The sequence below is a fragment of the Macaca nemestrina genome, chromosome 11 (assembly GCF_043159975.1).
Source record: "Macaca nemestrina isolate mMacNem1 chromosome 11, mMacNem.hap1, whole genome shotgun sequence".
NCBI classification, from domain to species: domain Eukaryota; kingdom Metazoa; phylum Chordata; class Mammalia; order Primates; family Cercopithecidae; genus Macaca; species Macaca nemestrina.
This window is the reverse complement of record NC_092135.1, coordinates 135,929,576-135,942,704: the sequence shown is the minus strand read 5'-3', so window position 1 is coordinate 135,942,704 and position 13,129 is coordinate 135,929,576. Positions and strand designations below refer to the sequence as shown.

General features: G+C 52.7%; 1 protein-coding gene and 1 non-coding gene across 3 annotated transcripts in view; both read right to left on the bottom strand.

The window, feature by feature from the left end:
- The window catches only part of LOC105473830 (receptor activity modifying protein 1), a 54,877-nt gene extending 42,202 nt beyond the window's left edge, over positions 1 to 12,675 (bottom strand). For both annotated transcript variants that reach the window (XM_071073685.1, XM_011727904.3), the window contains exon 1: positions 12,529 to 12,675. In XM_071073685.1, coding sequence (XP_070929786.1) covers positions 12,529 to 12,580 — 52 coding nt within the window. In that variant the 5' untranslated portion in view covers positions 12,581 to 12,675. The remainder of the gene's footprint in view (positions 1 to 12,528) is intronic.
- LOC112425248 (small nucleolar RNA SNORD55/SNORD39) lies at positions 1,702 to 1,780 on the bottom strand. The gene has a single exon (XR_003016315.2). It is a non-coding gene; the product is annotated as a small nucleolar RNA SNORD55/SNORD39 (small nucleolar RNA).
- Positions 12,676 to 13,129: the final 454 nt, after the last annotated feature.

The window sequence follows — 13,129 nt, the reverse complement described above, 5'->3', positions numbered from 1 at the left end:
AGAGTTGGGGACGACTGTTCCAAAGGGCGAAAGTACCCAGGGCCCAAGGGAGTTGGGGCAGGGGTGTGGTGGAGGAACCCGGAGCTCCCCAGCCCACAGGAACGCCTGCTCCTGCCTCCCTGATGTCACGGGAACGCCTGCTCCTGGCTCCCTGATGGCTGGCTCTCCCGAACAGGGCCCCTTCAGTTGCCACGATCTGTCCCTGGTGGGTTGCGAGGCCTCTGCCCCTGGTGAGTGTCTGCTCCCTGCATGGCCTGGTCCGTTTCAGGCATGCGAGTGCCCGCGTGAGGTGTCAACCACAGCCTGGCATTTCCTGCGTGGCCAGGATATCTCCCCAGTGCTTCCCTCCGGCTCAAACTTGACATCCTCTAGAGTGAAAGCACTCAGCAGTCTGAGCTCCCCCTCTCCCTGCCCTGCTCTGTCTAAAGTCCTGTCTCTCCAGGGGTCACCTTGGTACTCTCCCTCCTCCAGCAAGACCCTCTCATTCCAACTTCTCAAGCCCAGGCTGAGAAACTCCCCGCCATCCGTGGACACCTCTGAGCATCCAGTGCCGGGGCGGTTGCCAGAAGAGGAAAGGTCCTTGGGGCCGTGGGCCAGGGCCGGGCCGTTCCCCTCCCACCCACACAGCTGCTTACCCCACCAAAGCCTCCACCAAGTAGATTCTCCTCCACCTGTCACCTGATTTTGGGCCTCAAAGACAGCAAAGCACTGCATTCCAGCCCACCGTCCCCTCTCTTGGGCTCAGAGCCTGTACCCCCACGAAGTGCCTGCTTTGTGCCGGATGGGGGTGCTGTGCACAGTTCTTTGTCCCCGTCTTGGTCTGTGTTGCCCACTCTTACTGGGAATGCCCAGGCCCTTCCAAGTCCTCACTCGGATAACTGTGGCAGCCTCCAGCCTCACCTCCAACCTCAGGAACCTGGTGGCACACCCCTGACTGCACACAGCACCCTCCATCCTCCTCCCCAGCCTTGGTCCTGTCCACAACTGCCACTCAGTAAAATTCTATGCATTGTCAACAGGCACTCCTCATTTCTGAAGTTGAGAAGTCAAGAAATCCTCATTTTTTTTTTAAGTCATAAAATAAAACACAGGTTGAACTAAAAACATACTGTCTACCTTTCAAATTACCAGAGAAGAACAAGAAAATACTGACCTGGAGAAAAATTAGGAAGCCCCTGTAAGTATTAAGGAAAGAAAATGGAAAATAAGATGTTAGAAGAGCTCCACTTCTTAAAGCCAGAAGGGCGGGTGAGCAGCATCAGGGAGCCGCGTGGGCCAGGCCCTGCCACCACCCCCACCGAGGCCTGGAGAGTCCTCAGGCCGGGACATGGGTGCTCCCACACCGCCCTGTCCTGTAGATCAGAGCTGCACGGGACGGGAAGCGGCCTGCCCAGGGTCACCAGGCCCTCAGGGCAGGCGCCGGGATTTGGTAAACAACATTAACGTGTCCCTAAAATCCACAAGAAAACCGGATGCTAAACCAGGTCAAAGAGCTAAGTGACTCAGGGGAACATTCAAAAGATGGGTGGCGGGACATGACACAGAAAAAAGACTAGACAATGAGAAACTACCATGTTGTCCCTGACAAAGCTGCCGCTGTCCACGTATGAAGTAACAAATGGCTCTTCATTCCTGTTAGAACGGCCACCATCGAAAACAAAATCACAAGGTTTGCCAAGGCTGTGGAGACGGTTTTTCTTTGCCGGCTCGGCACTCCAAGGTTGGCTCCCCCACCGCGTGTCAGGGAGCCGGCAGCGTGGCAGAGGCAGCCTCACACGGCCCCTGAGAACCAGAGCCTTGTGCACTGCTGGTGGGAACGCACAATGCCACAGCCACGAGGGAAACGCGGTGGCGGCTCCTCAAAACATTAAACACAGAACCACCTGATGATCCAGCAATCCCACTTCTGGGCATATGCCCAAAGGAATTGGAAGCAGGGTCTCAAAGAGATATCTGCACACCCATGTTCACAGCAGCCTGATTCACAACAGCCAGAGGTGGGAGTAACCCAGGTGTCCATGGATGAATGCACAAACACAATGTGGTCTATCCATAACAGTGGAATAACAGATGAATGGACAAACACAATGTAGTCTATCCATAACAGTGGAATATTACTTGGCCTTCAAAAGGAAGGAAATTCCGACTCACACTACAACACGGAAGAACTTTAAGGACATCAGGCTAAGTGAAATGAGCCAGTTACAAAGGAACAAATGCTGTATGATTCCACTTATACAGGTTCCTAGAGTAGTCGGATTCACAGACAGAAAGTAGAATCGTGGGTCCAGGGGCTGGGGGAGGTGGTAAATCAGCAGGAGGTTAGGGTTTAACTGGGACAAGTCTCAGTTTTGCAAAATGAGAAAAGTTCTGGAGATGGATAGTGGCGATGGTTGTACAGCAACATAAGTGTGCTTAGTGGCACAGAACTGTACACTTAAAAATAGGTAAGATGGTACATTTTATGTTGTGTATACTTTACTGCAATTAACAAAGCCTGACTGGGACACAGGTTAGGCTATAAGAAGTCACTACGAAGCTGTGACTGTCAGGGTCACATATGGAATTCCCCATCTTCTCCCCTGCACAGAACACGCAGCGACATGTGCCCAGGGAAAGCAGGCAGGATCACGAACACAGTGCAGGGTTTTCACACAATGTGCACAGATGGGGAAGATGAAAACAAGGATACGGAGGCCCTAAGTATTAAATTTATATGATGACTGGGATGGATGCATAAAAACACCACAGTCCTCCCATGGGCTTATGGGTCATTTACAACAGGAAAAATCTGCAAGACAAGAAAGAACCCGCAATGCACACTAAGTTGTGGTTGTGGTTCCTGTTCTGCCCCAACCACAGTGCAATAAAACCAGCAATGAGTATCGGGAGAGAAACCAAAAAGCCCGAGCCCCTGAGATTTGCCAAAACTTGCTTCCAAACAATTCACGTGCTACAGAGGAGACAGAAACCACAAATATAGAGAATCCAGAAAATATCAACACGGAGCACAAGGCAGAGGAAAACTCGAGGGATCCAGCCAAGCTGCCAAGCAGAGAACTGATGACGTTTCATTCCCACGCCAGAAAGAACAGAAACAAATGTGTTAGGCATTCAAGAAAGTGTAGGATAAGTAAACTCAAGAACTGGTTTTGTTTTGTGGGGGAGGCGGGCAGGAATCAGTGGGGAAGAGACTAATCACAGATGAACCACTGTCCATTCTGATCAAGAAATAACATGAAAATACAAAGTCACAAAATTGCACTGAAAAGGACAAATGTTCACAGATGTAGAGGGAATTAGAAAAATAATCGTCCACATAATGATATGTTGGATAAAATGAACAATTTCAGAGGAAAATGTAAAACAACATCATTGCTACAAGACACAGAAAACCCTAGCCGGGTGCGGTGACTCACGCCTGTAATCCCAGCACTTTGGGAGGCCGAGGCAGGTGGATCACCTGAGATCAGGAGTTTGAGACCAGCCTGGCCAACATGGCGAAACCCTATCTCTACTAAAAATACAAAAATTAGCTGGGCGTGGTGGCAGGCACCTGTAATCCCAGCTACCTGAGAGACTGAGGCAGGAGAATCGTTTGAACTTGGGAGATGGAGGTTGCAGTGAGCTGAGATCACACCACTGCACTCCAGCCTGGGCGACAGAGCAAGACTCCGTCCAAAAAAAAAAAAAAAGGAAAACCCAAAGGGACCAATAACACCAGAAAGATTCTGAAAAGGTTGCCAATTATCTATACCATGAAAAGGAGCCTGGCCGCGGTGGTTTTGCAGGTGAAAATGAAGACCCTCTAGATCTTCAAGGAACTGCTTATTTCCATCATCCTGACTGTCCTAGCACACAGGAAAAGAATAAAGGTCCACAACCCATATCTCGGGAAGAAAACCCAAAGCTGGTAATAAAACTCCCAAGGGAAAGTACAGAGCAAGCTCACTCAGGAAGAACGAAGCCACACTCAGAACAAACAGCGGCCAACAGACACCCGAGGCTGCGGAAAGGCTGCACAGGAATGAAGGAACACTCCATTCATCCCAGAAACACGGTAGGTTTGCAGTCTCTGACCAATTCTCCTGTGTCACAGCCTCACCAGTGCCAGCGGCCTGCCAGCACCGAGGCAATGCCCAGCTGGGCAGGTTGCTGTGTCACATCGAATGGTTCTTCCTTCACATGACAGAAGCTTACTTTATACATGGGAAGAAGACACATTCTCTATCCCTCTCCCACCCCTACCCCTGCAAAAATACAATGAAAAAGCATCTGGCCCGCTGGGTGCGGTGGCTCACGCCCGTAATCCCAGCTCTTTGGGAGGCTGAGGTGGGCGGATCACAAGGTCAGGAGATCAAGACCATCCTGGCTAACACGGTGAAACCCCGTCTCTACTAAAAAAAAAATACAAAAAATTAGCTGGGTGCGGTGGTGGATGCCTGTAGTCCCAGTTACTTGGGAGGCTGAGGCGGGAGAATGGCAAGAACCCAGGAGGCGGAGCTTGCATGAACTGAGATTGCACCATCGCACTCCAGCCTGGGTGACAGAGCGAGACACCATCTCAGGAAAAAAATAAATAAATAAATAAAAATAAAAGCATCTGGCCCCAAAGGAGAAAGACAGAAGGTTTAAGGTGTTAACTCTTGACCACATGGTTCTGAACTGTGGGTCACCTATATTAAGCTTCTCTTCTGCCTCTGCTGCCACTGAGACAGCAAGACCAACCCCTCCTCTTCCTCCTCCTTCTTGGCCTCCTCAACATGAAGACCTTATGATGATCCACTTACACTTCATGAAAAGTATATATATTTTCTGTGGGTTTTTCCTTTTTGAGATGGGATCTCACTCTATCGCCCATGCTGATTGCAGTGGTGTGATCTTGGTTCATTGCAACCTCCACTCCCTGGGCTCAAGCAATCCTCCTACCTTGGCCTCCCAAAGTGCAAGGATTACAGGCGTGAGCCACCATGCTGGGTCTAATTTTCTTAATAACACTTTCTTTTCTCTAGCTTACTTTATTCTAAGAATACAGTATAGGCCGGGCACAGTGGCTCACGCCTGTAATCCCAGCACTTCGGGAAGCCAAGACGGGTGGATCACTTGAGGTTGGGAGTTTGAGACCAGCCTGGCCAACATAGTGAAACCCCATCTCCACCAAAAATACAAAATTAGCCGGGCATGGTAGCGGGCACCTATAATCTGAGCTACTGGAGAGGCTGAGGTAGGAGAATTGCTTGAACCCGGGAGTCAGAGGTTGTGGTGAGCCAAGATCGCACCATTGTGCTACAGCCTGGGCAAAACAGGGAGACTCAGTCTCAAAAAAAGAAAGAAAAAAAAAAGAATACAGTATACATACTTGTAACATACAAAATATGGGTTAATTGACTGACAATGTTGTCAGTAAGGCTTCTGTGCAATAGTAGGCTATTAGTAGTTAAGCTTTCAGGGAGTCAAGAGCTACACTCGAATTTCTGACCATGTGGGGGGTTGGCGCCCCACCTCTGCATTGTTCAAGGGTCACTTGTATTGTCATCACCAGTAGCAAAGGAAGGCAGCTGCTGTCACTCCCCTACTCGGCAGTGAGTCGCTCTCCAACACAGTAAGACTGAAGAACAAAACACAGAAAATTGTGAGGAGGCGGCAGGACCACCCTAGGCTATGGGCGACCTTATGACCAGCCTGAAAAAGCCAAGCAGGAAGCAAAACAACTGAAATAAAAAAAACAGGCAGAGGGCAACAACAGTCACCAAACAAACACGCAGAAGGGGAGCTTCCTCCTAGCTGGCGACGACCAGCTAGAAAATAAACTGGGGGAAAATATCCCACTCACGGTCATGGCCAAAAAGCACCAGATTCCTAGACACTGAATGAGTCATCTGCAGGAGAACGAAATCTCTGGAAGGGCCTGGATGCAGATGTGGGGGTGGAAAAACAGACCGCTGTTTCTTGAGCCGGTGGTCTTGATTTAACTCTCCCTGACCAGTTAATACTTTCAGTGCAACTACCATGAAAATCCCCCAAATATTTAGCCATTGAGAAAAATTGCTAGGAAATGAAGGTAAATTCCAGATGCATCAAAGGTTTGCGTATTTAAAACCATAAGGCACTGGAGGAAACCTCCACAGGCATGCTCTCTGGTTTCACCTCCTCGCTGCCTCCTAAGGGCAGCTTTTGCTGCTGCCTCTTCCGCAAAGGACCCTGCCATCTGCCTCGCCCAGCCACCCAAAGGACCCTGCCATCTGCCTCGCCCAACCACCAATCATGTCAAGGTACCCAGTGGTGCCTGGGGCCCATTTCCTTCTCTGTCCTCCCTGGCCAGTCACCAGGAGCCTGGGCCTGTCTCCATCCACTCTTACTGGCCATCCCTCCAAGCAAGGATTTGACATCGTCCAGGCCCTGCTGCTGCCAGAAACACCTATCTTGGCCATACCTCTTTCTGAGCCCTAGATTTGCACAGACTCCTGCCTATGTACCATCACCCCTCAGCATCCAAGGGGAACACTGAACCCCATGTGGCTGCTGAGGACGGGTCTGCCAGGTGCAGCAAATGATAGGATGCCTTGTGAAATCTGCATCTCAGAGAAACGGTGGTTTTTGATGTATGTCCCTGATACTGTATGAGACAGGCTTATACTCCTTATTTATCTGAAATTCCAGTTTGCCTGGGGCTCCCATGTTTCCTGGCAGCCCTGGCTGTGGCCCGGGATGTCATCTCCCCTCCCCTCCCCTCTTCTCTTCTCCCCTGCCCGCCCCTCCCCTCCTCTCCTCTCTTCTCCCCTGCCCTGCCCTCCCTCCTCCCCCAGGAGCTCTGCCAAGTGCTGTTCTTCATTCCTCAGTGCTCACTTCCTGCATCCAGGCCCAGGGACTGGAGTCCATCGCTTTTGCCTCTGGGACTCCCTGGAACCCTCCCACTCTTATCCTTGCCTGGCCTCCTGCCCATGCTGGGGTCCACAGCTGAGGGTTCCTTTAAACCACACCTTCAGTCCTGTCACCCCCTTTAATGCCCTTCAAGGTTTTCCCACTGCCCTAGGAATGAGATCTGAATCCTTAGAGAATGGATCCTTCCTCCAGCACCAGCTTCGGCTCAAAGCCCTCTTCCCCACCATGCTTCAGTCAAAAAGGCTTCTAGGAACTTCCAAAAAGCAGGGCCTCTGCACAACTGTCCTTGCCCTCTGCCCTCTGGACTGTGCTGCTGCTGCTCCTCAGGGCTTGGACTGTGCTGCTGCTGCTCCTCAGGGCTTGGACTGTGCTGCTGCTGCTGCTCCTCAGGGCTCTGCTCCATGGTCTCCTGTTTATTTCCTGCTGCATTTAAGTGGCACCACATGTCTAGATGGTTGACACGCAGCAGCAGGGCTGCCCCACCTTGGCACTGTGGACATTTGATGTGGGATCATCCTCTAGGGGGTTGCCCTGGGTTGTGTGTAGGACACCCTACTGTAGCAGGCTGCTCTGCACCCCTGGCCTCTGCCCTTCTGAGTACTGACCTGTGCGTCCCATGTGAGAGTCCGCACCCTGCGTATCCCACGTGTGTGTGAGTCCTGACCCCGTGCATCCCACGCGTGTGAGACTCCTGACCCCATGTGTCCCACATGTGTGAGAGTCCTGACCCTGCGCGTCCCACGTGTGTGAGGTGGCAGATGGGTGTTTCCAGGAGAAATGGTGCAGCGCTTTCCTGGCACTCCCTCATCTGTCCATCTCTCCTGCTTCCCTCTCACAACTGTCTCCTCCAGAGGCAAGAAAATCCCTGCAGAGAGAGCCCAGCCGGCTGTCAGTCACCAAGTGTCCGTTGAAGAGGCAGTGCTTTCTAGGCCTCTTCCCCTCCCGGCCTGGGGCCAGGGTACCCGACAGCGGCAGGCCTTAAGAGGCAAACACTTGCATGGTTGGGCAAATCACTGACTTTTCTCCTCCCAGGTGGTGTCAGACTCAAGACAGTCCTTCCTGAGACCCGTGTGGGGGTACGTGGTCCGGGAGAACAGGGGGCAGGGCTTCCTGGGCCAGCTGTACCCCACCCCCTGGAGTGAGCTGGCCCAGGCCATGGGCCAGGTCACTCTGCCTCCCCTCCTTCCCCCATGGTTTTCCAGAACTCTCAGCTAATTCAGGAGCTGCTTCCTCGGAGCCAAGCCGTGGGGGCCTGAACATGGCATGTATGGGGGTGACACTAATGTACCCTGAGGGTCTGTTGGGGGCACAGAGGAGGACCCCCTGTCCCTGGGGTGGTGGGTGGGGTGGGGGTTCTGGGAGGCTGGGCATTGCCCCTGTGAGGGATGGAGGTGGTGCTAACCCTGGCGGAGGGCAGAGTGGATGGCCAGGGCCTGGGGTTTCGGGGTTCTGGTTCTTGGTCCCAGAAAATCCACTGTGTGACTGCCTGTGGGAGGCAGTGAAGCACTCTCGAAGCACGGTGAGGAGTCACTGAGACAGCTGAGAACGCAGAGTCAGCGGAGCTGCGACTCAGGCCCATAGCCCTGCACCCTGCCACGTCTAGAGGGCTGCGACTCAGGCCCATAGCCCTGCACCCCTGCCACGTCTGGCTAGTGTGTCCCCGTGGACCCTGCTCCAACAAAGCCACCCAGAACCCGTGATTTAAAAGATGGTTAAAATGATGCCTTTTGGATGCTACAGAAATTACTGAAATAAAACATCTTAGGAAAAAAATATTTTTCCTGAACACAAGAACATCATTCGGTGAAGTGAGCACGATTTTGTTTGGGCTGGGAGCTCTCCTATGGTGGCCGTGTTGATGCACCCTCCTCAACAAGGAGAAACAGGTCCTCCAGGAACATCACCCAGCTGGGGGTCCTCCTGTTCCGGAGCGGAGAGGGCTGGGGACAAGGACATCCCTCCGGGGCTTCGTGTGTCTGCTGTGGGATGTGTCAGAGGTAAGCAGGGGGTATGGCAGGCTGGGAACTGGACAGTGCCCTGGCAGTACCATCTCTGCCTCTTCATTTGTCACCAAGAAACTGATGGGCAGGGGCAGTGGGCACACGGTCCAGCAAGTGCTGGAGCCACCAGGGCCACTGCAGCCCAGGCTCCCCTGTCCCCTTCCCAGCTCCCACTGTCTTCCTGGCTGCAGCGCCTCCTCCTTCAGGAGGCCCCCCTGGGTCCCCAGTGGAGGAGGAGGCTGTTAGGCAGGATTCCCACAGTCCCCCAGGTACGCCATTCTGGGAGCCCCCTGAGCCTGCTGTCTACCAGACACCATCCCTGCAAGGGACAGACACCCATCTCAAACGTTATGGGTCACATGATGGAAATGTGTACCGCATGAGCTCGATCTAGGGGCTCAAAAGGTGTCAGGAGGGCTCTGTCTGTGTCACGGACAGGTGCTCTCCCGTGACTCACAGGGTAGACTGTGGCAGCCCCACTCAGATCCAGCCTGGAGGAAGGACGCAGTTTTTCCCCGTGGTTCCAGCAGAACACTGACTGTCCAGCCTGCGGCCAGTCTCCTCCCTGGGACCATCTGGATGGCCAGGCCTGGCTCAGGGCCCACTGAGGGCCAGCCCACCATACCACAAGGACCATCAGGAAAGAGGGGTTCTAGGCCTGAGTTGGGGGTGGGGGCACTGGCGGGCAAGCCCGAGGGGCTTCACTCTCTGGGCTCATCATTTCCCCTGGAATTCACACTACACACGGCACCTGCATCACACAGTCAGCCAGACGCCAGTTGTAACTGATTAGAAGCTAAGAAATGGGTGCATTCTGGGGAAAAAAATCAGGACAGACTTTTCCAACTAGCCTTAAGTAAAGATTCCACCTCAAACACTTCCCGGAGCTGAATCTACCATTCGCACTGCGGATAGAAATGTTTCTCAACAGCCCCGGCCTCAGACTGGCAATAAGCACACTGACAGGCATGCGCCTATGGAAGGAAGACAAAAATCCAGAAATTTCCTCCTGCAGCTAAACACACAGGATAAACAAACACACTGGGTTGATTAGCAAATAAGAATCCTTCAGATTTGGACTTTGGCATGAGAACTGTGTCCAGATTTAAAACCACATGGCATCTGAAGCAGTCACATAGCATTTCCTGTGATGTCCCCGTCATTCCAATTCTACTTGTATTTATATAAAGTCATATATTTCAATTAATGTTGCAGCCATTAAAAAACCCCTAGCTCCCACACGACAGACAAGGCAGGCATGCGTTTCCCAGGACAGATGACTGAGTTCATGTGTGACAGCACCAGCCAGCACTCCCTGAGTGGAGATGGACTCAAAAAACCAGGGGCTTCTGACGCATCCTTCTTTCCTGATTAACGAACAGCTTTTCGGTGTCTATACACAAACCTTTAAGAATGCATGTAGAGTCTCCTGTAAACACAAGAGTACACAGGATGCTCAGAGGGAAAAGAACTATATATGGATCCTAAGTTTTTTTTTTTTTTTTTTTTTCTGAGACGGAGTTTCACTCTTAGGCTGGAGTGCAGTGGCATCTCAGCTCACTGCAACCTCTGCCTTCTGAGTTCAAGTGATTCTCCTGCCTCAGCCTCCCAAGTAGCTGGGACTAGAGGCGCCCGCCACCACGCCTGGCTAATTTTTTTGTATTTTTAGTAGAGACGGGGTTTCACCATGTTGGCCAGGCTGGTCTGGAATTCCTCACCTCAGGTGATTCACCCACCTCAGCCTCCCAAAGTGCTAGGATTACAGGCGTGAGCCACCACGCCTGCAGATGGTGAGATTCTTAATAACTACCTAAGACAAATAACTTGATTGTAAAATTGTCACAGATAAGTTCTCAAACCTGTAAACTAAAGTACTTTAAAAAAAATTCCATGTTGCCATTCTGGATAGCAAAATCTTCATCACCAAGGAGATCTGGCTAGTGCTGCAGCTTGGGAAGGAAACAGCCTGTGCTCAGTAATTCTACTAATTACAGCTGGGCTCCAATGACATTCATTTACTGATAACCTCATAAAGTTGTGCTTGTTCTTCCAAGACATAACATTAGCCAGGCCACTCAAAATAATGTTAAAATTACAGGACTTTGGACTTTCGGCAGAACATGACTAGTTTTCTTGATAAACAAGTAAGGTCTTTATATGTGATCGTGACATAGTGTTTTATTTACACAAGCTTTAGAGGGTGCAGCCTCTGGACACTAGTAAAGAACATTTATTTATCTGGTTATTTATATAAAAAATATTCCACAAGCCAGCTCTCTGCCTTGCTAACAAAGAAATGTTTGTTTCTTAGGAAACGAAAACAGTGAAGGCCATGTCAAGCCAAATGGAGAGAATAAAATTACTCTGAGATTTTGCTTTCCATGCAACTTCAGCCAAAACTCTAAAGTGGCAAGACCCGCTTTCAGATTATATTATATTGGCCTCTGAGGATTCTATGCAGATCTGCCACCCCTTGGAGAGGTTTACAAATAGGGACCAGAAATCCATGGCTCCCAAGAAGCCCTGGCCCCTCTCCTTGCTGGGCCACGAACTGCTCCCCCAGCTACAAAAACAGCGCCGGTGGTCACTGCTTGCTCAGTGCCAGTGCCAAGGAGTCTTGTGCGGCAGGTGCCTCTGACCAACATCACTGTTTCTGGGGAAAGGCCACACATACCAGAAACAACTGCTCCGGCCTTCCCAGGGGCACTGGGTTCTCCCACGCCAAGAACCTATTCTGTTTCCGTTAAAAGGGAGCTAAATACACGGAATAATGCAATAACCAAAGCGGCTTAGAAGGGGCTTGAGTTAGCATTTTAGAAACACGTTACAGACAAGGGAAGTGAACAGGACCGTTTCTTGCTGAGTGTCTGGCCAGTTCCTGTGGCCATTGGGCTGTTGATAATCTCCACTTCTCCCTCCAAGTGGAAAGCCAAACATGTTCCACCACTTCACCAAGGGACCCGTCCTTCTTTAAATTTCTATTAGCCAAAAGTGCCAAGTTAACAAGCAAACCAAAAGAAAAAAGAAAAAAAAGCGATGGAAATGTCCCGAAAAGACATGATTTGCAAACAAGCAACTGCTGCATGCGACAGATTGTCAGTGTTGACTAATTTCCATACAAACGGGCTGTGGTTCTGATTCCCAAACACTGCGTCTTCTGCAAGGTGCCTGCCTGCAGGTTTTGCAACGCGGGACCCTAGGGAAGGGAGCCTGCGCTGGCGGTCACCGCGGCGCACAGCCTGAGAAACGGAGGAGCGGGGCTGGGGAACCCCGCGTCCTTTTTTTCCTTCTGAAAACAAGTTCTCCAGTGTGCAGGGCTGACTTGCCCCAAGCTTTTCAGAACGCCCGCTCCCCGACGTCCCCAAAGCCGTCCCTTCCCCAGCGAGAAGCGCAACCCTGGTCCGCGCCCTCCGCCTCTCCTGTGCCCTGGGGCCTCCAGCCTGGAACCCGGGCGGCTCGCGTTCAAGGGCAGCAGATCCGTGCGCCCGCGGCGCCCGCCCTCCCCGCCCCCCTGCCGCTCCCCGTCCCCCCGCCGCTCCCCGTCCCCCCGCCGCTCCTCGTCCCCCCGCCGCTCCCCTCCTCTCCCCTAGAGGACACCGGCTGGCCGGGGGAAGGGAGCTCGACCGGGACCCCCGGCCCTACTCACCCAGGAGCAGCCAGAGGCCGCGCTGCGGGAGACGGCACAGGGCCCGGGCCATGGTGCACAGCGGTGCCAAGCCGAGTCCGCTCGCCACGCGCCCCGCTGAGGACTGAGCCCGCCGCCGCGCGGGCCAGGAGGAGACTCGCCGGGGGCGGGAGCGGGCGCGGGCGCGGTGGGAGGCGGCGGCCGCGCGGACCGGCCCACTGCGGCTCCCCGGGTGGGTGCCAGGGCTGGGGACGCCCAGGGCTGGGAAAACCTTGCAGGGGGGCCGCGCGGGCGTCTCCAGGCCCCTCCCGGGGGGCGGCACACTTGGGCTCCGAGGGATGACTCCTGAAATGTTCTCCGAGCAAATAAACACTTTTTAAACTAGGAAGGGTCTCCTAGACGACTCAGCGTGAGCAGCATCTTGGTCTCCACCTGGGGATCTTCCCCTCCTCCTCCTCCGAGGTTCTCGGCATTCCTGCCTGGTGTTTGCCTTGCAAAAGGCTAAGATCTCCCAGCTGTATCTACCTCTCCGCCCAGGTGCAGGCTCTGGGGAGCGTTGGGGGCAAAACTCGCCGCCGCGCCTGGCGAGACTCGTAGTAACCCAAAATGGCGCACACTTACC